The following is a 22,975-nucleotide window of genomic DNA, read 5'->3' on the forward strand; positions in this document are numbered from 1 at the left end:
AGGGCGGAAGGTTTGAATGGTCAAGGCCTATGGCTGTTGATCTTGCTCTGAGGCTGTAACTTCGACAGTCCGCTGAGAGAAGCGGAGAAGCCAGACTCCGGCCTATCTGCTCGAGAGGCATAGCTGTCGTCTGGTTAAATCGCCTCCTTTCACCAGATTTCCTTGAATTCTGCTAGAGTCTTCGCTTGTGTGTGATTCCCCGCCTACTTCTCTTCCTCCTGAAGGCAAGTCTCAGACTCAAACCTGAGGTAAGCCCAGAGCTGTGTCCTCCTTGGAATCACGGGCCTCGCAAACAGAGGTTAGGGGGACAAAACAGGCATTATCGCGAGTTAGGAGACCTGAGTTCCTTCCTGTCAGGAGTCACGAGCTGTGTGGCCCCTAACAAGTCCAGGTCCTCTTTTCATTCCATCTTTTAAGGTCCTGAGGTTGCCTTTCGGTAAGTTCAGGTTCCGCTGGAAAGGCCAAGCCGCTTCGGGCAAGTGCTATTTAACCTTCAAGCCAAGATGTGGTTCACCGTTTAGGAATGCCCCCTCCTTCAATATTGATCCGCTTGGTCGCTGCTGGAAAGGGTGGAGGAGGTTCTGACAGCTAGACCATCTGTGATGTACCTGTGTAGATGACGTTCTCCCTCTCTTAGCTAGGTTTTATTTTTTCTTAGTGGGAACTCGGAGACCATGTCTGCAGAATTCTTTTCATCTACAAGAGAGGAGGGAAGCCCTGGCTCAGGACCTAGTTTTAGGTCCAATCAGAGGAAGATATTAAACCTGCTCCTGGAGAGAGAGACTTCCTTTTCCATCAGTTCAGATCTCCCTAGAACTCCAGTGGAGAAGAAACTTTTTGGTGATTCTGCAAACCTAAGCATCTTGTCCGGGTAAATCCACTTTTTCTTTTCACACCTTATCTCCTTTGCTCTTCTAAACAGTTTTTGGGTTTTTAAAAATTATCCTGGCTCAGAGATCAGGGTTTAAGTCTTAGCTCTGCCCTTGACTAGCCATGTGACCGTTTTGAGTCTCAGGCTTCTTTTCTGTGACATAATATCTTACTATCTTACTAGGATCTTGTGAGAATCAAATGATGTGATGTCTGGGAAAAGTCTTTGAAAACTTTATTGCATTATATGAGTTTCCACTTTATTAGTACTACTGTTAACGTTAATGTTACTGTACTTCAAATTCTGGACATGCCATGCCCTGATGTGTCAGCTAGCCAACAAAGTTGGAGAATCAGAGTAGTACTGGAGACTCCAGGGAGAAATCAAATCTGTGTTGTTATGTTGCTCAGGGCAAAAGATGTGTGGTCAAGACCCACCTCAGCCAATTTTTAAAAATTACCTTGCCTCAATATGTTAGTGAGGAGAAAATGAGGTACAGATTATTAGAGTAGAGAAAAGGTGGGAGATTTTTCTCAGCCTAATCTGAAATATTTCCAAAAAACAATTAGCTTTATTTGGACACTGCTCAGATTATGTGATAGTCATTGAGGGGTGTTTCAAATGAAGAGGATAATGTGATCTTTGCCTTTTAAGGATATTACAACCTAATGGGAATCTTGATGTATTATTATGTCTCAACAGAGAAACCCCAAAACGTTGCCTTAATCTTTCGAATCTTAGCAGCGGGGAGATGTCTGCCACTCAGTTTACCACTTCTTCAGACCTTGATGAAACTGGTAGGGAAAAGGGAGGTAAAAGCCTCAAGGGAAGGAATAACTGTTAGGGGTGAGGACAGAGTAGTAGGATAGAGATGGAGGTGGTAAAAGTAAATAGAGAGCCTTGAAGATGGAATTCTTTGAGTACCTAGAGGATTTTTGAGGAGAATGATTCAGCCAATGGGAAGAGAATTGACCCCAATAGGAGTCACTTTGCATTGAGAAAGTTAGACAAGAAGGAATATTTTGTTGACTGATTGTGGGAATGAAAGTGGTAGTTAAAGATGAAAAGTTTTATGCCCTAGTCTAATCTCAGCAGAGGCAAAGAAACCAACATAAAGAAATACTTTGTCAGCTAATTCTTATGTGTTTTTATAGGGTGTGTACCCCAAAGGAATGTGTTTTACTAGTCAACCATTTTAGTATTTGTTCTGATTTCACATTTCCTGAGTGATAAGCTTTCCTTTCTACTCATGGAAAAAATCTCTGTAGGTTAGCATAATGCACTGCTTCTCAGAATTTTTTCTTTCAGTGACACATGTAAATTCTTAAGTTTCCATGAACTTGTACCTTATACCATGGTACCTTGTACCATGAAACTGGTACCTATCAAGAGCCTTTGTGTTCACAAGGCCAGCTTTTGAAATTAATATGGCTCACTGGTAATGAAGAAAATGAGAAGGAAAGACAAAATGCATGGACAAGAATAACTCTTCACATCTGATTGCAGGTCACTTGGATTCTACAGGACCTGAGGAAATACAGTTAGCTGGGATGTAAGTTCTTTTGCGAAATGAACCCCATGCTAAAGCCTTGTCAGCACTGGCCTAGGGATTTTATCCTATGCAGACTCTGTAGAGTAGAGACTGTTTCACTTTAGATGTAAGTGGGCTTGGAGGCCTAGATTCTTCCCTTGAAATGTTTTTAAGTTTCCAAGATCTAAATTGTGTTGTGAAAATGAAGGCTATTCATTTTAACCATCACATACAATCAGTATTGTCTTTATTTATTTATTTACTTTTAAAATAAATTTATTTATTTATTTATTTTAGCTGTGTTGGGTCTTCGTTTCTGTGCGAGGGCTTTCTCTAGTTGCGGCGAGCGGGGGTCACTCTTCATTGCGGTGCGCGGGCCACTCACTATCGCGGCCTCTCCTGTTGTGGAGCACAGGCTCCAGACACGCAGGCTCAGTAGTTGTGGCTCACGGGCCCAGTTGCTCCTCGGCATGTGGCATCTTCCCAGACCAGGGCTCGAACCCGTGTCCCCTGCATTGGCAGGTAGATTCTCAACCACTGCGCCACCAGGGAAGCCCCAGTATTGTCTTTAGAATGGAGGAGAATGGTATACTGCATTTAGACGGAGTATATATATCTTAGTGTTGAAAGTGCAGAGTGCAGGCTCTGGAATCAGAGTGTCTGGATTCCAGTGGCTTACTACTACTTCACCAGCTGACTCTGACAAGTTTCTTAATTTCAAGGGACCTCAGTTTCTTTATTTGTAATAAAGAAATAATAATAATGGAGATAATAATAGCACTTTACATAAATGGCTGCTGTGAGGATTAAATGAAAATGTGTACCTAATGCTTACCATACATTTTATAATGTTTATTATTATTACTGTTGAAGATTCTTTGTTGGAGATTTTTTAAATTAATCTATTAATTAATTAACTTTTGGCTGCGTTGGGTCTTCGTTGCTGCACGCGGACTTTCTCTAGTTGCGGCAAGTGGGGGCTACTCTTTGTTGTGGTGCACGGGCTTCTCATTGCGGTGGCTTCTCTTGTTGTGGAGCACAGGCTCTAGGCGCATGGGCTTCGGTAGCTGTGTCACGCGGGCTCAGTAGTTGTGGCGCACAGGCTTTGTTGTTCCGCGGCATGTGGGATCTTCCCAGACCAGGGATCGAACCCGTGTCCCCTGAATTGGCAGGCGGATTCTTAACCACTGAGCCACCAGGGAAGTCCCGTGTTGGAGATCTTTAAATGTTCAATCAGAGAGTACTCAGGACTGAAAAGTAATTTTAATTCAACTTATTAAATTTATCATAAATTTTCCATTTGACTGTTTTAATATTTTTATAGTATTATTCTTTGATGTTTAGATGAATTAGGTGCCACTTTCATGCACTAGGGAAGGCTTTCCATGAGTATTTTTAATCAATACATGTGAAAATTTTACTTTATATTGCCTGTATTTTCTTTGAATTGTTTATATGTCCTAACCCAGGTAAACTAGATAAAATCTGGAAAAGGAGGATAGAAATTCATAAAAAAAAAAAATTAACTCCCAATAGTCAATGCTGAAAAATTAGTAAATTGTAAATTATGTCTGCATAAGATGTAGGACAAACTCATCATCTTTGATGCATATCTATATATATGGTTATGCCAGTGAAATGAGGTCCTTATCCCCAGGATGTCACTCAATGTCTTGATATTTACCACAGAGAACACCCTACATATTGTTATTGGAAGAGACATATCAACTAAGTACAGGCCTCCTAGAATGGAAGAAAGGAAAAGTGGGATGTCCCAAGCCACTGAAGAATAACCAAATCCTATTTGGGGTTTAACTGACTGGCAGTTTTTTTTCTCTACAGGAATTATCACCAACACCTTGTAAAATGCAGCCCAGTGAGTAACTCATCTTTCTTGGGTCTGAGTTTGTTTGTCAGGTGGGAAGCAGAGGGCTTCCAGCTTACCTGTGGCTTAAGGATGCTGAATGTTCTCAAAAAACAATCTCTTGTAGGCACAGCTGCTTTGTAGCACTCCGAATGCTTTGGACCATGGCCACAGGAAGAAAGATGCAATATGTAGCTCATCCGCAAATAAAGAGAATGTGAGTGTTTTAATGGAAACCTAGATCCGTTAGCAGTTTTCTTCCTTTGAGTGGAGCAACTAACTCATCAGTATCATTATGAGACCTAGAGCTGTTTGTGCCTCAGTATGCTAGACAAGCAAATTGCATCACTATGCAATGCATATGGTTTGTTTTGTTTTTACCCTTTAAAGTTTGATCCTAGCTCCAAGTCTTCCACAGCAGGTCATCATTATTACTCATGTTCAGTTGATTGCAGTGTAAGGAATTTAGGACTTTTTTTTTTTTTTTAAACAGATAGGGTTAACTTACATAACTTGTTCACATATTCTTTGCATGGCTTCATATATAAGTCTAGGTTTCTTAATTTCTTCTTATTTCCCCCTTAGCCCAGCTTCTTAGCCCCTATTCTGAGGAAGTCATTGTCCTTTTTTGTCTGAGTCTCAGACCATCCTTCAGTTCCAAGTTGAAACTGGCCTCTGCAAAGCTACCTAATCGCTAAGATAATTCTCTAACTAATCCCTTCAACTAATCCCATTTTCTAGCCATCATTTTTCTTTTCCCCGCCTCCCATCCTTTCCCGCAGGTCAGTATCTATAAAAGATAGCTGCTGTTCTTCTTTGCTCACATTGCCTAAGTTATGCCCATGTTTTTGGCTGTTCTAATCAGCTTTTTCTTGGATTACAGTCCTTCTAATCTCCCTTTATAATCACTTTTTAAAAATCTCACCATTCCTTCCCCTGCCAGGCTCCCTTTTTCCTCCCTTCCTTTGGCTTGTGATCATAAAATTAGTACCCTCCAGAGCAGATCTACACACCATAACAAATCCAAACCATAATTTGTATTTTCACGGTACGTGGTCAACCTTGGTTACATATACTGTGTTTCGTAAGGATTATTCATGGCTTCATCAGATGAAATGTTTTTGGCAGGGTCTGCTGACACTTCTCTTCCTCCAGCCAATGTAGTTTTTCTTATTCAGGAAAACAGCACTTCAGAGCCCTTGGAGTGGTGGGTACCCAGGAACCTGAGGTCTCCTCTTTTTCTACTGGTGAGTCACTGGACATCTTCCTCAAGAGTCTACCGAGGTATTGTGGGGTAGAGGATGATAGATCTGGATTTATGCCCCTTTGAATTTTTCAAAGCTGACTTGGGTGAGAAAAGGGGTTGGAGAAGCAACCTTTTAGGAGGGAAAGGGAGGAGATGTCCTCTGATCTTTTTATTCATTTAAGTTTAAGGAGAAGAAAAAATTCTTAGGCCTTTTAAAAAATTTCCCCTTTATTCTTTAAGTGTTTCCGCCCCCCCCTTCCCTGATTTTAAAAGTACTATGTGCCCCTTGTGAAAATGGTATAAAAATATAGTAAAATATAAAAAAGAAAATAGCTACCTCATAGAGAAAAACCACTATTAACATTTTACCTAATTTCTTTCAATCTTTTAACCATGTGTACAGTTTTACAAAGTTGAGGTCATATCATATATATAACTTCATATCCTGTTATTTTAAGTTAATATTAAAACTCTTAGTAAACATTACTTTTTAAGGGATGCTTTTATTCTAACACCTAGGTACAATACTTCCCGATTGTTGGACACTTAGGAGTATCCACATTTTGCTTTTACAAATAATGCTATCATGTAAGTTCTTGAGCACAAATTTTTGCCTATGTTAAAAATTTTTTTATTTAGGATTAGTACCAAGACACATAATTACTGGATTAAAAGGTTTAAATATTTTTAAGATTTTTGATACATATTGCCAAATTTCTTTCCAAAAAAAGTTCTAAGAATTTACATTTTCAGGAGCAATCCATGGCTCATTTGGATAATTTGTTATCACTTAAAAAATTGCTAATTAGATGGGTAAAATGTTTTATTTTATGTTAAAAATAATTAGTAATGATTTCATGTGACTGTTAGCCATGTATATTTTCTCTAGTGAATGATTGTGTCCTTTGTCCATTTTGCTACTGGAGTCTTAAGTTACCCAGGCACTCACTTGTGATTTTTTTCTTTTTTTTTTAAATTGAAGTACAGTTGATTTACAAGGTTGTGTTAGTTTCAGGTGTACAGCATCACTTGTTTTTAATAGACTATGGACTTAAGATACTCCAGAGATTTGGATTCTAATCTCAACCCTTTGGGAAAGCCATTTTAACATATCCCATGCTAAGTAGATAAAATTGATCATGTTTCAGATTTTTGATTTCTTGGAGTAGGGGAAGACTTGGAGCATGGTAAATTACTAGATAGTCTTCTGTATACATGTGTGTGATTTTTTTTTTAATGTAATAAAATATACATAACATTTACCATCTAAACCGTATTTTTGTGTACAACCCAGTGGCATTAAGTACGTTCACAATGTTGTACAACTATCAGCACTATCCATTTCAGAATTTTTTCATCCTTCAAAACAGAAGCTGTCTACCCATTAAATAATAACTGCGCTTTTCTCCCTCTGGTAACCTCTAGTCTCTTTTCTGTCTCTGTGAATTTGACTACTCTAGGTACTTCATGTAAGTAGAATCATATAATATTTGTCCTTTTGTTTCTGGCTTATCTCACTTAGCATAATGTTTTCAAGGTTCATCCATATTGTAGCATGCATCAGAATTTCATTCCTTTTTATGGCTGGATAATATTCCATCGTATGAATATACTGCATTTTGTTTATTCATTAATCTGTTGATGGACATTTGAGTTGTTTACACCTTTTGGCTATTGTGAATAATGCTGCTGTGAACATTCGTATAAAAATATCTTCAAACCCCTGCTTTCATTCTTTGGGGTATATACCAAGAAATGGAATTACTGCTGATATACGGTAATTCTATGTTTGAATTTTTTGGGGAACCACCATACCGTTATCCATAGCGGCTGCACCACTTGACATTTCCCACAGCAATGTACAAGGGTTCCAATTTCTCCATATCCTTGCCAACACTTGTTATTTTCTGGGGTTTTTTGTTTGTTTGTTTGTTTAATAGTAGCTATCCTAATGGGTGCAAAGTAGTATCTCATTGTGGTTTTTTTTTTTTTTTTTTTTTTTTTTTTTTAAGTTTAATTAAATTTTTATTATCTGTAAAGCTACTGCATGCACAACTAGAACTTTACTAATTATTAAAACCAGATATATACAAAGTCATAGCTTAGGGAGAAGGAATTGCCAAATAAAGTACTAATTAGTCAATTCAACTGGAAATTTAAATAGTGATAAAAAGGGATGTGTAATTTTGTTTTTAACATTTTGAGGGTCAAGACTTAGGGGGCTAGAAAGCCTGTAATTTCTCTTATCTCACTGTGGTTTTGATTTGCATTTCCCTAATGACTAGTTATGTTGTGTATCTTTTCATGTGCTGATTGGTCATTTGTATATCTGTGGAGAAATGTCTATTCAAGTCCTGTTTGCTTCTGTTGTTATTGTTGCTATTGTTGTTATTGTTGCTATTGTTGTTGAGTTGTAGGAGTTCTTTATATATTCTGAATATTAATCCCTTATATGTGATTTGCAACTATTTTATCCTATTCACTTTTTTGATAGTATTCATATGATTTGCAAATATTTTATCCTATGGGTTGCCTTTTCACTTTTTTGATAGTATTCTTCAATGCACAAAAGTTTTTAATTTTGATGAAGTCCAGTTTATCTGTTTTTTCTTTTGTTGCTTGTGGTTTTGTGTAATATCCAAGAAATCATTGCCAAATCCAAGGCTGTAAAGCTTTCCTCCTATTTTCTTCTAAGAGTTTTATAGTTTTAGCTCTTACATTTGGGTCTTTGATTCATTTTGAGTTAATATCTGTATATGATGTAAGGTAAGGGTCCTGGATAGTTTTTAATATTGTCAATATAATTCATAGGACAATGGAAACTTGGTGGAAAGTGAAATGAAACATCTGGACAGTCCCATTACTACAGTTTCAAAATTAGATAAAAATCCAGAGCTAGGAGAAAACCAGACAGAGGAGATTTCAGATGAGTTGATGGAGTTTTCTCTGGAAGATCAAGAAGAGGCCAAGGTAAAGTACTCTCTGATGGTGTCTTTGCATTTTTCAAATTCCTTCATTCTTTTTAATTAATTAATTAATTTGTTTGTTTGTTTGTTTGTTTGTGGCTGCGTTGGGTCTTCGTTCCTGTGCACGAGCTTTCTCTAGTTGTGGCGAGCGGGGGCTACTCTTCGTTATGTGCTTGGGCTTCTCATTGGGTGGCTTCTCTTGTTGCAGAGCATGGGCTCTAGGTGCGTGGGCTTCAGTAGCTGTGGCACGCAGGCTCGGTAGTTGTGGCGCACGGGCTTAGTTGCTCCGTGACATGTAGGATCTTACGGACCAGAGCTCAAACCTGTGTCCCCTGCATTGGCAGGAGGATTCTTTTTTTTTTTTTTTTTTAACATCTTTATTGGGGTATAATTGCTTTACAGTGGTGTGTTAGTTTCTGCTTTATAACAAAGTGAATCAGTTATACATATACATGTGTCCCCATATCTCTTCCCTCTTGTGTCTCCCTCCCTCCTACCCTCCCTATCCCACCCCTCTAGGGGGTCACAAAGCACCGAGCTGATCTCCCTGTGCTATGCGACTGCTTCCCACTAGCTATCTATTTTACATTTGGTAGTGTATATATGTCCATGCCACTCTCTCACTTTGTCACAGCTTACCCTTCCCCCTCCCCGTATCCTCAAGTCCATTCTCTAGTAGGTCTGTGTCTTTATTCCTGTCTTGCCCCTAGGTTCTTCATGACCTTCTTTTTTTTTTTTTTTTAGATTCCATATATATGTGTTAGCATACGGTATTTGTTTTTCTCTTTCTGACTTACTTCACTCTGTATGACAGACTCTAGGTCCATCCACCTCACTACAAATAACTCAATTTCGTTTCTTTTTATGGCTGAGTAATATTCCATTGTATATATGTGCCACATCTTCTTTATCCATTCATCTGTTGATGGACACTTAGGTTGCTTCCATGTCCTGGCTATTGTAAATAGAGCTGCAATGAACATGTTGGTACATGACTCTTTTTGAATTATGGTTTTCTCAGGGTATATGCCCAGCAGTGGGATTACTGGGTCGTATGGTAGTTCTATTTTTAGTTTTTTAAGGAACCTCCATACTGTTCTCCATAGTGGCTGTATCAATTTACATTCCCACCAACAGTGCAGGAGGGTTCCCTTTTCTCCACACCCTCTCCAGCATTTATTGTTTGTAGATTTTTTGATGATGGCTATTCTGACCGGTGTGAGATGATATCTCATTGTAGTTTTGATTTGCATTTCTCTAATGATTAATGATGTTGAGCATTCTTTCATGTGTTTGTTGGCAATCTGTATATCTTCTTTGGAGAAATGTCTATTTAGGTCTTCTGCCCATTTTTGGATTGGGTTTTTGTTTTTTTGATATTGAGCTGCATGAGCTGCTTGTAAATTTTGGAGATTAATCCTTTGTCTGTTGCTTCATTTGCAAATATTTTCTCCCATTCTGAGGGTTGTCTTTTCGTCTTGTTAATGGTTTTCTTTGCTGTGCAAAAGCTTTTAAGTTTCATTAGGTCCCATTTGTTTATTTTTGTTTTTATTTCCATTTCTCTAGGAGGTGGGTCAAAAAGGATCTTTCTGTGATTTATGTCATAGAGTGTTCTGCCTATGTTTTCCTCTAATAGTTGATAGTGTCTGGCCTTACATTTAGGTCTTTAATCCATTTTGAGTTTATTTTTGTGTATGGTGTTAGGGAGTGTTCTAATTTCATTCTTTTACATGTAGCTGTCCAGTTTTCCCAGCACCACTTATTGAAGAGGCTGTCTTTTCTCCACTGTATATTCTTGCCTCCTTTATCAAAGATAAGGTGACCATATGTGTGTGGGTTTATCTCTGGGCTTTCTATCCTGTTCCATTGATCTATATTTCTTTTATTGTGCCAGTACCATACTGTCTTGATTACTGTAGTTTTGTAGTATAGTATGAAGTCAGGGAGCCTGATTCCTCCAGCTCCGTTTTTCTTTCTCAAGATTGCTTTAGCTATTCGGGGTCTTTTGTGTTTCCATACAAATTGTGAAATTTTTTGTTCTAGTTCTGTGAAAAATGCCACTGGTAGTTTGATAGGGATTGCATTGAATCTGTGGATTGCTTTGGGTAGTATAGTCATTTTCACAATGTTGATTCTTCCAATCCAAGAACATGGTATATCTCTCCATCTATTTGTATCATCTTTAATTTCTTTCATCAGTGTCTTATAATTTTCTGCCTACAGGTCTTTTGTCTCCTTAGGTAGGTTTATTCCTAGATATTTTATTCTTTTAGTTGCAGTGGTAAATGGGAGTGTTTTCTTAATTTCACTTTCAGATTTTTCATCATTAGTGTATAGGAATGCAAGAGATTTCTGTGCATTAATTTTGTATCCTGCTACTTTACCAAGTTCATTGATTAGCTCTAGTAGTTTTCTGGTAGCATCTTTAGGATTCTCTATGTATAGTATCATGTCATCTGCAAACAGTGACAGCTTTACTTCCAAAACTATGTTGAATAATAGTGGTGAGAGTGGGCAACCTTGTCTTGTTCCTGATCTTAGTGGAAATGGTTTCAGTTTTTCACCATTGAGGACAATGTTGGCTGTGGGTTTGTCATATATGGCCTTTATTATGTTGAGGAAGTTTCCCTCTATGCCTACTTTCTGGAGGGTTTTTATCATAAATGGGTGTTGAATTTTGTCAAAAGCTTTCTCTGCATCTATTGAGATGATCATATGGTTTTTCTCCTTCAATTTGGCAGGAGGATTCTTAACCACTGGGCCACCAGGGGAGTCCCTGAGCTTTTCTTTGTGAGAAGTTTTTTTTTGTCATTGTTGTTGTTTTTAATTATTTTATTTTATTTTTTGGCTGCGCCGCGTGGCATGTGAGATCTTAGTTCCCTAACCAGGGATTGAACCCATGCTGCCTGCAGTGGAAACGTGGAGTCTTAACTACTGGACCTCCAGGGAAGTCCCTGTGAGAAGTTTTAAAATTACTAATTTAATCTCTTTATTTTTTGCAGGTCTAGTCAGATTTTCTGGTTTTTTTCTTGACGATAGTTTTTGTCTTTTTAGGAATTTTCCCATTTAATCTAAGTTTTCTCATTCATTAGAATATAATTGTTCATAGTATACCATTATGATTTTCTAAAATTAATTAATTAATTTATTTATTTTGGCTGAACCAGGTCTTAGTTGAGGCATGTGGGATCTTTTAGTTGCGGCATGCAGGCTCTTAGTTGTGGCATGCGTGCAGGATCTAGTTCCCCAACCAGGGATCAAACCTGCGCGCCCTGCATTGGGAGCACAGAGTCTTACCTACTGGACCACCACGGAAGTCCCCATTATGATGTTTTTAAAACTCTATATGATTGGTTGTAATGTCTTCTCTTTCATTTGTGATTTTAGTAATTTGAGTATTTTCTCTTTTTTTCTTGGTCAGTCTAGCTAAAGGTTTATCAATTTTGTTGATTTTTTCAAAGAACCAACTTTTGGTTGTGTTGTTTTTCTCTATTGTTTTTCTGTTCTCTACTTCACTGAGTTTTGCTCTAATCTGTCTTATTTCCTTCCTTCTGCTTGCTTTGGATTTACTTTCTTCTTTAGTGGAGGTTAGGTCATTGACTTGAATTCTTCCTTCTTTTTTATTATAGATATTTACAGCTATAAATTTCTTCTAAGCACTGGTTTAGCTGCATTTTTACCTAAGTTTTTGTATGTTATATCTTCATTCTCATTCATCTCAAAATATTTTCTGATTTCCCTTGTGATCTTTTTAGACCCACTGGTTATTTAGGAGTGTGTTAATTTCTACATATTTGTGAGTTTTCCAGATTTTTTTCTATTATAAATTTCTAACTATTCGATTGTGATCAGAGAACATACTTTGTATCACTTCAATCCTTTAAAATTTATTGAGGCTTTTTTTTATGTCCTAGTATGTAGTCTATCCTGGAGAATGTTCTATGTGTATTAGAGAAGAATGTATATTCTACTCTTGTTGGGTACAGTATTCTATAGATGTCTGTTAGATCTAGTTGGTTTATAGTATTGCTTCAGTTTTTGAGCTTTCTAAAAGTGGAACCATACTAAATGCGGCCATCACTGGCCTTGCTGTTCTCACCAGGGCATTTGTTGTTCCTTCAGCCTGAAACACTCTTCCCCTGGGCAAACATGATTTTCTCCCTCATTTCGGTCTCTTATCTCCACATATGTCACCTTAACAGAAAGGCCTTTCCCGACAAACTTCTAACCCCAATATTTTTCCTATCTTTTATCCTTCTTTATTTTTTACTTACAGCACTTTTCACAACATGAAAGTACAGAGCATATTTATTTGTTTGTCTCTTCTACTCTCTGATTCACTGCTCTGTCATCTGGTACGTACTTAAAAATTGTCAAACAGGTATGTGAATGTGGAAGTCTGGAAGTAAGAGCAGAAGTCTTGAGAGAAAAATTTGAGAGTCATCAGCATAGAGGGAAAGTTTAAATTCATGGGTAGAAAAAAATCACCTATGGCAAGAGTGAGGAGATTAAAAAAGGGCCAGGTCCTCGCCCTGAATCCAGCATCTGTTAGAGGTTTGGTAGGTGAGGAAGCTTGACAAAGAAGACTGAGAAGGAGCAACAGAGAGGTAGAAGCATCACAGTTCTTTTAGTAAACAGTTGTCTATACTAGAACTAAACTAAGAAACTAGGCTGTGCCATTGAAGCTAAATAAGGGATTAGCCAAGTCAGTGGAAGGCACTGTGAGCTTCAGCATGATACATGGCTAAAGAAGTGACTGTCTGATGTGACAACAAGAAGATTGTTGATAGCCTTGACAAGAGCAGTAGAGTGGTACAGACAGAAGCCAAGACTATGTGTGCTGAAGAGCATGTAAGCCATGAGGAAATGATGATGCCTCCTCAGTTTACAAAGTAATAATTATCCAATTTGACCTTTTTATAAAATTTGCAAGTAGAATTGAACTTTTCTTCTTTCTGGCCTTTGCAATGCTCTAAAACTCCCAGATTTGGGAAGTGTTCATTGATTCCTTAAACAATGAAAGCCATTAGTTGTTAGATCTAAGACAGCTGGTCCTGGGATCTCCCCTCACCAGCTTCTGGTAACTGGGAAACTTCTAACTGGCTAGACAAATCTAAAGTATCATCATCATCATTCCTCTATGACCTAGCACTTATACTCCTTGCAATAAGTTGCCATTTGTTTTTATATAAATGTATTGGAAAGTATCTGTCAAAACAGTAGTGGCTGTTTCTGTTTGTTAAAGTAGTTTTTTGCTCTCGTTTATTTCTGGCTTCTTGTCCTTGGACAATATGAAACCCAAAGAGATGTTTATCACCTTCGTTATCACCATCATAATAGCTACCAAAAACGTAAAGCTTCAGTGCAACAGAATAGAGATTCGAGAAATAGACCCATGCATATATGGTCAATTGATAATAAACCAAGACACAAAAGCAATTAAATGGAGAAGGCATAGTCTTTTCAACAAGTTGTGCTGGAGCAATTGAAAATCCATCTGAAAAACAAAAACAAAAACAAAAACTTCAATCTATACTTCACACCATATATAGAAATTAGCACAAAATGGATCATGGGCCTAAATATAAAACCTAAAACTGTAAAACAACTGAAGGAAAAAACATAGGAGAAAAATGTTTGTGACCTTGTGTTAGGCAAAGATTTCTTAGATGTAATGCTAATAAATGGATACATTTCACTTAGTAGATAATTAATTCAAACTCTTTAAAATGAACCCTTAGCTTAACAATTACAGTGTGTTCTAGAGAGGCTCTTTTGGTTAAAAGAAACAAAGATTGCACTAAGGCCAGCAAATTTGAAATTCTGATCTGGCTTCCTCCTGCATTCTTCTCAGGGCAAAACTGAAGTTACATGAAGGGAAGTCTGTCATGGAGGCTGGGTAGCCTGCTCCTCAGTTCTTCACCACATTTCCTCTACCACCGTACCTTTGGTTCATCCATCCATTCATCATTGGCATCATGGCCTTGACTATATCTCTTGGCTTCTTCCTTTTTTTTAAATTTTTTTATTTTTAAAAATTATTTATTTATTATTTATTTATTATTTTTATTTTTGGCTGTGTTGGGTCTTCGTTTCTGTGTGAGGGCTTTCTCCAGTTGCGGCGAGTGGGGGCCACTCTTCATCGCGGTGCGCGGGCCTCTCACTATCGCGGCCTCTCTTGTTGCAGAGCACAGGCTCCAGACGCTCAGGCTCAGTAGTTGTGGCTCATGGGCCCGGTTGCTCCGCGGCATGTGGGATCTTCCCAGACCAGGGCTCGAACCCGTGTCCCCTGCATTGGCAGGCAGATTCTCAACCACTGCGCCACCAGGGAAGCCCGCTTCTTCCTTTTAATAAAGCTTTGGCTTCTGCTGCTGCCTAATTATTTTGATATTTTCCAAGTTAGACTCCCAGAGAGGGAACCTGATTGGCCCAGGTTATGTTTACATATTCTTGACCACTAAATAGGAGTGTTCAGTCAGCAATATGGTCCAGTCACCAGTGGCTTGGAGTAGGGTTGTGGAGACATAGGGAGATGACTGGCAGGGGTCCAAGGGAAAAGGTAGTTATAGAATGTTGGTATATCAAATGTGAACTGTACCTTCAACTGGTACCATGAACAATGGAGTTTTCCTTAGGACCATGGGTGTGACAAACACTGTCGTGTAAATATAGTTATTGTAAAGTAAAATACTGATGTTCATATTTTCTTCTCCTAGAAACCATTTACTATCAATGTGTGTTCTAATTTTGGCTCTCTTATCTCTTATTTAGGAGGTCTAGCACCCTCCTAAATCAATCCATGGCAATTAGTGAGGTGAGTGTATAAAGAAGGAAACAGAGGATAAGAATCTTGGATTAGTTGAAACTCGCCATCAGAGGTCTTTTAATATATCGCCCTGCCTCTGGGTATGTAACACACCTATCATGCCTTTCAAAGAGACAATTAGTCCATCCTCCTGTATTTAGTCTATTCCTGGGCCAGCAACTCCCAAGACTAGTTCTTCATGGTATTTAATCTATTTTTTTCCTGATGGGCTTCATAGTTTCAATCCTATAATGGTCATCCTGATATTAGATTCTAGTGTTTTCGTTTCCCTTGCATGCTGCTTATTTTGCTATATTTCTTCCCCATTCATCCCCTCCTAGAAGGCTGAATGACATTTTTTCTCTCTCACTCCACAGATTGAAAATATTAAAAAAAAAAAATATTTTTCCCCAGAAAGTTCCAAAAAGTAAGCTTGAATTTGCCCACACAGGAAACTATTTACATAACATTTACATTGTATTAGGTATTATAGGTATTAGGTATAGGTATAGGTATTAGCTGTATTATAATCTAGAGATGATTTAAAATATACAGGAGGGACTTCCCTGGCGGTTCAGTGGTTAAGACTCCACACTTCCACTGCAGGGGGCATGGGTTCGATCCCTGGTCAGGGAACTAAGATCCCACATGCCGCGCAGCGTGGCCAAAAATAAATAAATAAAATACAGTATACAGGAGGATGTTCGTAGATTATATACAGATACTACATAGTTTTAAGTAAGGGACTTGAGCGCCTCTAGATTTTGGTATCTGTAGTAGTCCTGGAACCAGTCTCTCACAGATACCAAGGGACAACTATATACTCTTGCTTCTTAGTACTTTTTCACCCAGGCTAACTTTTTTGGCTTGTCAACTTCAGTTTTGTAAGGGTTCTTAAATCTTGATTGTCAGGGTCTTGGACTTCCTTGGTGGCGCAGTGGTTAAGAATCCGCCTGCCAATGGAAGGGACTTGGGTTCGATCCCTGGTCCGGGAAGATCCCACATGCTGCAGAGCAATTAAGCCCGTGCACCACAATTACTGATCCTGTGCTCTAAAGCACACGAGCCACAACTACTGAGCCCTCGTGCCACAACTACTGAAGCCCGTGTGCCGCAACTACTGAGTTCGCATGCCACAGCTACTGAAGCCTGTGTGCTCTAGGGCCCACGTGCCACAAGTACTGAACCCATGTGCGGCAACTACTGAAGCCCGTGCGCCTAGAGCCTGTGCTCTGCAACAAGAGAAGCCACTGCAATGAGAAGCCTACACACTGCAACGAAGAGTAGCCCACACTCACCGCAATTAGAGAAAGCTCGCGTGCAGAAAGAAGACCCAACACAGCTGGAAAAAAAAAATTGTTTTTTGATTGTCAGGGTCTTAGGATCCCATAGAGAAACTATCATATGACTGGAGGAGCTAAGCTTGCATTTGCTTTCTTCTACAAGAATTGTTATATATAAGATGGTCAGGTTGAGAATTTGGCTGGATTTAAAACATCTAGGAGAGATGGAACATCATGCAGTCTGAGGAGAAAGATGTTAATGAGGAGGGGAAGACAGGTTGCTTACCTGGGGCATTGTTTCTCAAACTTGAATGTTCCTAGGAGTCACCTGGGCATCTTGTTAGAGTGCAAATTTTAACTTAGCAGGTCTGGGGCGAAGCCTAACATCTGGGATTCTGCATTTCTAACAAGCTCCCAGGAGATGTTCACAATGCTGGCCTGCAGACACACTTTAAGGAGTAAGAACCTTGGGGTTTCATATTTCCAAACAGGCATCTGTGAACAGGAGCTGCCTGTATCGCTCCTCTTCGTTGCCAGACAGTTTGAACAGTCCAAGACTGAAGCAGATGGTAAAATTCAAGGACAACACAATACCAGATAAAGTAAAAAAGAAGTATTGTTCTAGCCACAAAGAGCTCAGGAAGGTAAGAAACTTTTTAAGAAGACAGGCTCTTTAATCTTCTATCTCGTCTTCTCCACTTTTCTGGTATGGGGATTGCTTTAGTATATCTTTTGGTCTTCTTCCTCATTACTTTTACTTTTATCTCTTCTTTCCATCTTCCTGTTTTCTTTTCTACATCTGCATCCATATATAAAATATTTAATAATAAATATGTTATATTATATTATAATTTTGGAAATGATGTCATTGTATTGTCTTCCCAACCCTCTTTTTTAAGATCTGAGAGAGTACAAGGGAACTTTGATTGGTAAGGACATTTATTGTTGTTTTATATGCATTCTGAGAGAAGTAGCATCCTAGAGCACACTTGTTTGGTGGAAAGCAAATTCTGAAAAACTTAGCCCTCATCCCCTATACCTCCTTTAAAAAAATCTCAATACATTTGGCTATTTTATAAAATCAGTGTATGACGTTACAGAAAAATGGAAAATGCAGATAAGCAAAAAGAAGCCATTGCAAAATGCCCATAATCCCACAGGCCAGAGATAATTACTGTTAATACTTGATGTATAGTCTTTCAGACATTTTTTTAATGCAAATATGTTTTTTCTTTTATTAAAGTGGCATTATAAAGAACATGTTTTCTAACCTACTTAATGATAGCATGTCATATTTTCATGTCAATGAAATTTACAACATACTTTTTATTCCTTAATAGTAATCTATAATGTGTGGATATGATTTGTTTAGTCAAGATCCTGTTATTGATCATTTATTAGTAATTTTTCTCTGTTGTAAACATCCTTACAGCCAAATCTTTGTACATATCTTTATTTTCTTAGTAAAACAAGTGGAATTATTAGATCAAAGAGTATGCATATTTTTAATGTCTCCCTCCACTCCTTCCATCCCAATGGTTTTTAAACCTTTAACATGAGGACTGGGGGTGGGGGGAATCTTGTTGTCTTCAGGGCTTAGGTATAAAGAAAATGGCCTCCCTCTGTGACATTAATATGACTCAGATGCTGGAGGAAGATTCTAACCAGGGGCCTCTGATTGGTGATTTCTCCAAGGTGAGTTTGGTTACACCAATCCTATATTTCATCCTGTATTTTGGATCTGAATCTTCTCTGCTTGCAGAGGACACTAGGTTTAATTAATCATGCATCTTCACCAAGTACTCATTGATAACCTGAAAGTCCTGTAGTGGTAGATCTAGGCCCTAAGCCTTTCATGAGAAAGGATTCCTTATTCATTCTGGGAATATCCAGAGCAGTGGGGAAAATAAGAGGGCTTTTTTTTTTTTTTTTTTTGGCTGTACCGTGCAGCATGCAGGATCTTAGTTTCCCAACCAGGGGTCGAACCCGTCCCCCCTGCAGTGGAAGCACGGAGTCTTAACCACTGGACTGCCAGGGAAGTCCCAAGTATGAGGCTTTCTACTTTTTTTTTTCTTTTAATATATTTTAAAATTATGTAAATCATACTTGGTCACTACAGAAAAGATGGAAAATGAAATCTACCCTAAATCTTGTCAGAGTATTATTGCTTTTATTTAATATTTTCTTGGTGTATATTCCTGCAGACTTTTTTCTGTGTATTTTCGCAAACACACATGCATGTATACAAATACATTTTTTGTTTTTCCATGTTTGTTTTGTGATCTGTTGAGGTTTTTATTCCCTCTCATTTGATGTATCAGGAACATCTTTTCATGTCAATAAACAGTTCTGCTTCATCATTTCATCACTTTTAATAGCAGCACAGTACTTCTTTCTTTCTTTCTTTTTTGGCTGCCCTTAATTTCTTGATAAATCCTTTCTTGTAGGATATTTACTTCTACAATTTTTCCTTATGGACTATACCAAGGTGAACATATTTGTAGCTAAATCTGAAACTTTGTACACATCCGTAATTATTTTCTTAGGATCAGTTCTTAGAAATGAAATTGCTGCATATACACGTTATAGAGACCATTGATTTCTGAAGGCATCTGAGGTTTTAAATGTCATTTGGAAAGGACAATATATGGGTCATGATCTCAAATTTGGGTATACAGAACTTGCTGTTATTTCAGCTCTTGGGTATTTCTAGGTATGTGCGCTGCCGACCGTGTCAGGGAGACACCAAGATCTGAAGTACGTCAACCCAGAAACAGTAAGCAGATTTCTGGAGATGGTAACTGGTTACATAAGCTACCATCTGGTCTGTTCTGTCCCTAAAATCCCCACTTCCATTTGTATTTATTTCTGTGTTCACTCATACAGGCTCTTTATTCAACTGAAGCTGTATTAAAGGACTCTCTTTTATATGCACCTTGGTTTTTAATTAAACAAATGATATATAATTGTTATGAAAGAAAGGAAGGAAGGAGGAAGGGGAAAGGAAAAAAGTAAAAATCACCCAGTTAGGCTGAACTTACATCCTGGTTTACATGTTACAATCCCGTTTATGCCTATTAGTGTAGGGTAATTATTAATAGTGTTCTCTTTCACTCTCAAAAGTGTCCCAGTTTGTGCAGTAATTATTTGGTCACTCTACCCATAACCTCACCACCAGAAATAAGCACTAGTAATACTTTCCTTATGGCCTTACACATTTTATTCTGGCATAAGTTTTACAAAAATAGGATCATAATAAACATGTAATTTTGCAATTAGCTTAGTAAGACATTGTAAACATCTTTCTATAGCAATAAAAAGATATCTATATTATCCTTTTAATGGCTATGTAATATTCTGTTATACTGATAATGTCTAATTTATTTAATTAAACCCCTTTTATTGAGTATTTAAGTTATTCATAATATTTTGATAATCTGAAACAATGGTGAGATGAATATTATTGTGCCCTATCTTTATGTACTTTTCTGTTTACTTAAGACGTTAGAAAAGAAATTGTTGAAAGTGTAATTGCATTTATTTTTATAGGTATTTACAAAGTCCCCTCCAGAAAGGTTGAACCAATTGACATAACTACACGAAGCTTAAGTTTCCTCTTCTGGATATCACCCCTTTCCTTCCATATCCCTTTCGGGAAACTTGCTTTCTAATTTTACAGCGGTGGGTGGGGAATCATTTCTCATTTCTTCTTGTAAAATCAGGAGCTCTAGCTGCTACCTGTGCCCTTACAGAAGTCCTTGGGTATCTTCTCAGAGGCTGACTGCAGCCATGCCTGCCTCCAAATAAGTAGCCTGAGTGTGGTTTTCCCTGATGTCCTGGCAATACCAGCTATTTTGGTTCTCCAAAAAGGCCATTTCCTATTTTATCCTCTTATGTGGGGTGGGGCTGCATCACTGCCATATTTCAACCATAGGGGGACTTTGGAGGCTGGGTGTACAGTGGAATGCTGTGCAAATCAGGAACTGTGTGACTGGCTCTTCTCTCCCTCAGAAGAAGCAGGATATTCAATCATAGTTTCTGTGCAGGTGGCTGCCTTGCTTTTGGGGAAGTTCCAGGGTCTGATAGAGAAATTTTATATCATCGATTGCCGCTATCCATATGAGTACCTGGGAGGACACATCCAGGTAAGCTTACATTGAGGACTTAGCAGGGAAGGGGCTGCGGATAGCTCTTTATTGAGAAGTCTGGACAAAGGGTCCTGTGAACTCTAGAACCAGGGCAGATATTATACATTTGGAGCACATCAAGGCTATTAGTCCTCATTCCTGTTCTAATTCTGTGTACTTTGAGCAATTTCCTTTTCCTTTTCCTCTTAGACCAATCTCCCTTTTTTCTATAGGAGCCAAGAGCTCCTACCTGGAAGTAAAAACATTCATCCAAGGACTGAGAAACACTTTGCAAACACTTAATGCTTACAGACATTCCTCACAATGATCCCTACACTTCAGGCAGTTCCATTCTATAAACATTTATTGAGCACCTACTACATACCAAGCTCCATGCCAGGCCCTGGGGGTAGATACAGGTAGATTGCCTTTCTGAAAGTACTTATAGTCTAGCCTTCCTGAACCAAATATTTCAAGATGGTATTCCAGTTATTTCTAAGTGTTGGCCCTGTTCACAGATCCTTAAGGAAATACTTAATAAAATTCTTTTACAGGGAGCTTTAAACTTGTACAGTCAAGAAGAACTATATAACTTCTTTCTGAAGAAACCCATTGTCCCGTTGGATACTCAGAAAAGAATAATCATTGTGTTCCACTGTGAATTCTCCTCAGAGAGGGGTCCCCGGATGTGAGTGTCTACACAGGGTAGGGTGGGTGATGGAAATGGATCTTGAGTAGGGACTTACAGCCAGGGAACCTTCCCAGATCGGTTCAGACAGAGACTGAATCAATGAATGCTTTCCACTGAAGTTTGAAGAATGTTAAGGAGGTGGAGGAAAGGGGTTTCTACAATTCAAAGGTTTGAAGCAGTGAAGGAAAAAGGATTGGGAATTAGGTACCAATGGAGCAAAGGAGAAAGAGTGGTGCCACTTGGACCTTGTTTTGCAAAAACAGATCTGGAGCTCCTTTTGAGGGTTAGCAAAAGTCTATTCTTCCTCCCCTTCCCCAGTGAATAGCCTATGGAATCCTGAACTCGCTTCTTTCCACCCCACCCATCCCTGGATTTTCTCTAAAGGTACCGCTCTCTGAGACAAGAGGACAGGGCTGTGAACCAGTATCCTGCACTGTACTACCCAGAGCTGTATATCCTCAAAGGGGGCTACAGAGACTTCTTTCCAGAATATATGGTAAAGCATGGGGCACATGGGGCAACCGGGGAGCCCAAACTCGGGGAAGCCTACTTTAGCATGCAGCTCCCAGGTCCTGCAAAGCCCTCTGAGAAGAAACTGCTGCTCCTTCTTAGCCACTACTTGCAGCATCTCTATTATACCTAGTAGGCAGACTGCAGGCATCAAGAGGATCCCTTACTCTGTCCCCTGCCTTTCAGGAGCTGTGCGAACCACAGAGCTACTGCCCTATGCATCACCAGGACCATAAGGCTGAGCTGCTGAGGTGTCGAAACCAGAGCAAAGCATGGGAAGGGGAGCGGCAGCTGCAGGAACAGATTGCCTTACTGGTGAAGGATGTGAGCCCATGATATCAGCTCACCCACTGTCTGCCTAGGACTCACCAAAAGACACTGTAGAAACCCTAAGCAGAAAGAGGCCATCTTCTATTCAGCTAAACCCAAGATGTTAAGAGATGTCAGCAAACCAACAGGCTGCCAAACTACTGAAATCCCAGGCCTGGGGGCTGATTAGGTGTCAGTAGAGCTGCTGGTTGGTGGGAAGTCCTGGAGCTGGCTCTGTAAGGCTGGAGCCTTGGGTTGCATAGAGATTTGTGTTGCTTCAGGGAGCTGTTGCATTCCTCTTCCTAACTGCTCGAGTCTCCTCAGAGGTCAGCCACATCTTTTTCCCCGTGGGCTTCTGGCTATGCAAGAGAGAGTTGCCCATCTTCTTTCTCTATATTTTCCTTCTTCGTTTCCCTCTCTCACCTTTTTTTTAAAATGGGAAAATAAACATTGAAGAATGAGAAATGCTATTGTGAGCCCAGTCTGTTCCTAGAAGATGTGTATAAGGAAGTAATCACCACATTAAACTCCTTTGGACAAAGATGTAGCCATCTCTATTCATAGCTGAGGCCAAGGTGCTTTTCTCCAGACCATGGTTCTCAAAGTTTGGGCCCTGGTCCATCAGCATCATCTGAACTTGCCTGAAATGCACATTTTCACAGCCCACTCCAGACCTACTAAATCAGAACATCTGAGGTTAGGGCCCAGAAATCTGGGTTTTAAAAATCTCCTTTTCAGGTGATTCTGATACATGAAAGGCTTGAGAACCACA

General features: G+C 39.0%; 1 protein-coding gene across 1 annotated transcript; it reads left to right on the forward strand.

The window, feature by feature from the left end:
* Window positions 1–115: 115 nt before the first annotated feature.
* CDC25C (cell division cycle 25C) lies at window positions 116–22,860 on the forward strand. The gene is made up of 15 exons (XM_082454619.1): window positions 116–248; window positions 659–871; window positions 1,574–1,668; window positions 2,378–2,423; window positions 4,245–4,278; window positions 4,394–4,483; window positions 5,445–5,513; window positions 8,324–8,482; window positions 17,058–17,210; window positions 18,160–18,261; window positions 19,280–19,342; window positions 20,613–20,711; window positions 21,248–21,381; window positions 21,769–21,880; window positions 22,081–22,860. The coding sequence occupies exons 2-15, from the start codon at window positions 675–677 to the stop codon at window positions 22,228–22,230; spliced, it is 1,503 nt and encodes a 500-aa protein (XP_082310745.1). The 5' UTR covers window positions 116–248; window positions 659–674; the 3' UTR covers window positions 22,231–22,860.
* The last annotated feature ends 115 nt before the right edge of the window (window positions 22,861–22,975 follow it).

The sequence above is a fragment of the Balaenoptera physalus genome, assembly GCF_965194825.1.
Source record: "Balaenoptera physalus genome assembly, chromosome: 3".
Taxonomy (NCBI): domain Eukaryota; kingdom Metazoa; phylum Chordata; class Mammalia; order Artiodactyla; family Balaenopteridae; genus Balaenoptera; species Balaenoptera physalus.

Excerpts from the sequence above, each read along its gene's own strand:
- CDC25C (XM_082454619.1), top strand. The coding sequence starts at position 675 with ATGTCTGCAGAATTCTTTTCATCTACAAGAGAGGAGGGAAGCCCTGGC. Across the intron at positions 1,669-2,377 it reads TTCAGACCTTGATGAAACTG|GTCACTTGGATTCTACAGGA; the intron begins GTAGGGAAAAGG and ends ATCTGATTGCAG. Across the intron at positions 17,211-18,159 it reads GCCACAAAGAGCTCAGGAAG|GGCTTAGGTATAAAGAAAAT; the intron begins GTAAGAAACTTT and ends TGTTGTCTTCAG.